Source organism: Frankliniella occidentalis, unplaced genomic scaffold, assembly GCF_000697945.3.
Source record: "Frankliniella occidentalis isolate FOCC.00 unplaced genomic scaffold, Focc_3.1 Scaffold108, whole genome shotgun sequence".
NCBI classification, from domain to species: Eukaryota; Metazoa; Arthropoda; class Insecta; order Thysanoptera; family Thripidae; genus Frankliniella; species Frankliniella occidentalis.
The window spans coordinates 294,619-295,965 of NW_026267237.1; the positions used below are offsets into that span (position 1 = coordinate 294,619).

At 41.6% G+C, this 1,347-nt stretch overlaps 1 protein-coding gene across 3 annotated transcripts in view; it reads left to right on the forward strand.

The window, feature by feature from the left end:
• The first annotated feature begins 51 nt into the window (after positions 1-51).
• The window catches only part of LOC113216275 (venom protease-like), a 53,496-nt gene continuing 52,200 nt past the window's right edge, over positions 52-1,347 (forward strand). For 2 of the 3 annotated variants that reach the window (XM_052270059.1, XM_052270060.1), the window contains exon 1: positions 52-198. In XM_052270059.1, the coding sequence (XP_052126019.1) occupies positions 126-198 (73 nt within the window). In that variant the 5' untranslated portion in view covers positions 52-125. The remainder of the gene's footprint in view (positions 199-1,347) is intronic. The other variant, XM_052270061.1, reaches the window with a different exon arrangement.

Below are 1,347 nucleotides of genomic sequence, written 5' to 3' on the forward strand. Positions count from 1 at the left end.
CCGGTTCCCTCTCTGGCGCCTCCAACTGGGTACAAACCAGATAAACAACACTTTACGCGGGAGTGTTTCAAGGCAAAAGCCGAGGTTACCGCTGTCTGGAGTCAGTCGCCAGTCGCCTCCAGGACATGCTGGTTCCACTACTTATCATAGCGGCTGTAGCCGCTTGCTTTACCCAGGCGCAGCAGGACTTTTACGAAGGTATGCATTATTGTTAGTACTTTTTTTTGTCCATGTTCGACACTTGAGACCTTGAAAACACGAATCGATTGCGTATATACATTTATTTCCATTGGCAGTTCCGTTCAGAAACATAGTTTAACGAGTCGTCGTACAATAGCCCATCGCATTTTTAGGTGAGCAATTAGCGAAGCCCATTTCTTCACTAACCGAAAAAAAATAATTCTATTTGTCTGTTTGTGTGTTTATTTGTTTCTTTGTCTGTTTGTCGGTCTGTGTGCACGATAGCTTAAGAAGGAATAAAGATATAGATCTGGGAATATAAGGGACGTTTTGAATCATTTAAAGACAGATCTAGTTCGAAGATGAGGGTTCTAGCTCACAAATTGACTTTTCGAAATATCTAAACCCACAGGTCGCAAAAGGTATTATTTTAAGGATTTCGAAGGAGTTACTCGTAAAAGTAGAACCCTTTGAGCGAAAATCTTTTGCTCTATCATGTACTGTGAAGGTGCTAGCGGGCATTTCTTGACGAAAATAATGTGTAAATGACCAAATGGTCTATTAAATCGTAAACTAGGTAGATGTACACCAGACCACGTCTCGCGTAACAGGCTTCGCGATATCGCACAAAATACTGTGACGCTGCGACGCGCCTGGCGTACAGCTAGGAATGCGGCGCTGACAGCCGAGTCGTTCAAAAGGCACAGTCGTAAATAGGTCTTTGGCCCGAAAAGTGACAAATTTTGCTCCTCCGGGTTTTATTTTGATTAGTTACCCCCACCGGACGCCTTAAATATATGAGACAGAATGTTTAAATGTTTCGGGTTAATTTCTATGTGAAAAAAGCCCTCCGGGCTAGGGATAGAACCAAACAGACTAAATTTTCGTTCCTCGGGTTCTATTTTGACTAGTAACCTTTAAGCAAGAGTTACAACAAATATTTTTCAAACGAAATTTTTCTGGCTTTCTATTTGTGACTTTTTTGACAAGTCTATTTTTGATCTAAAGGGCTCCAGAGCTGTACAGTTCTTGCTTTTAACGATACAGAGTTACAGTAAACATTTCACGCTCGTAGCCTTAACCTTTCTCGAGTTTTCGTGATGACAAACACACACACAGACACACCCGAAACTTTTTGATCATCACTGGAGTAATAGGGTATTGGTC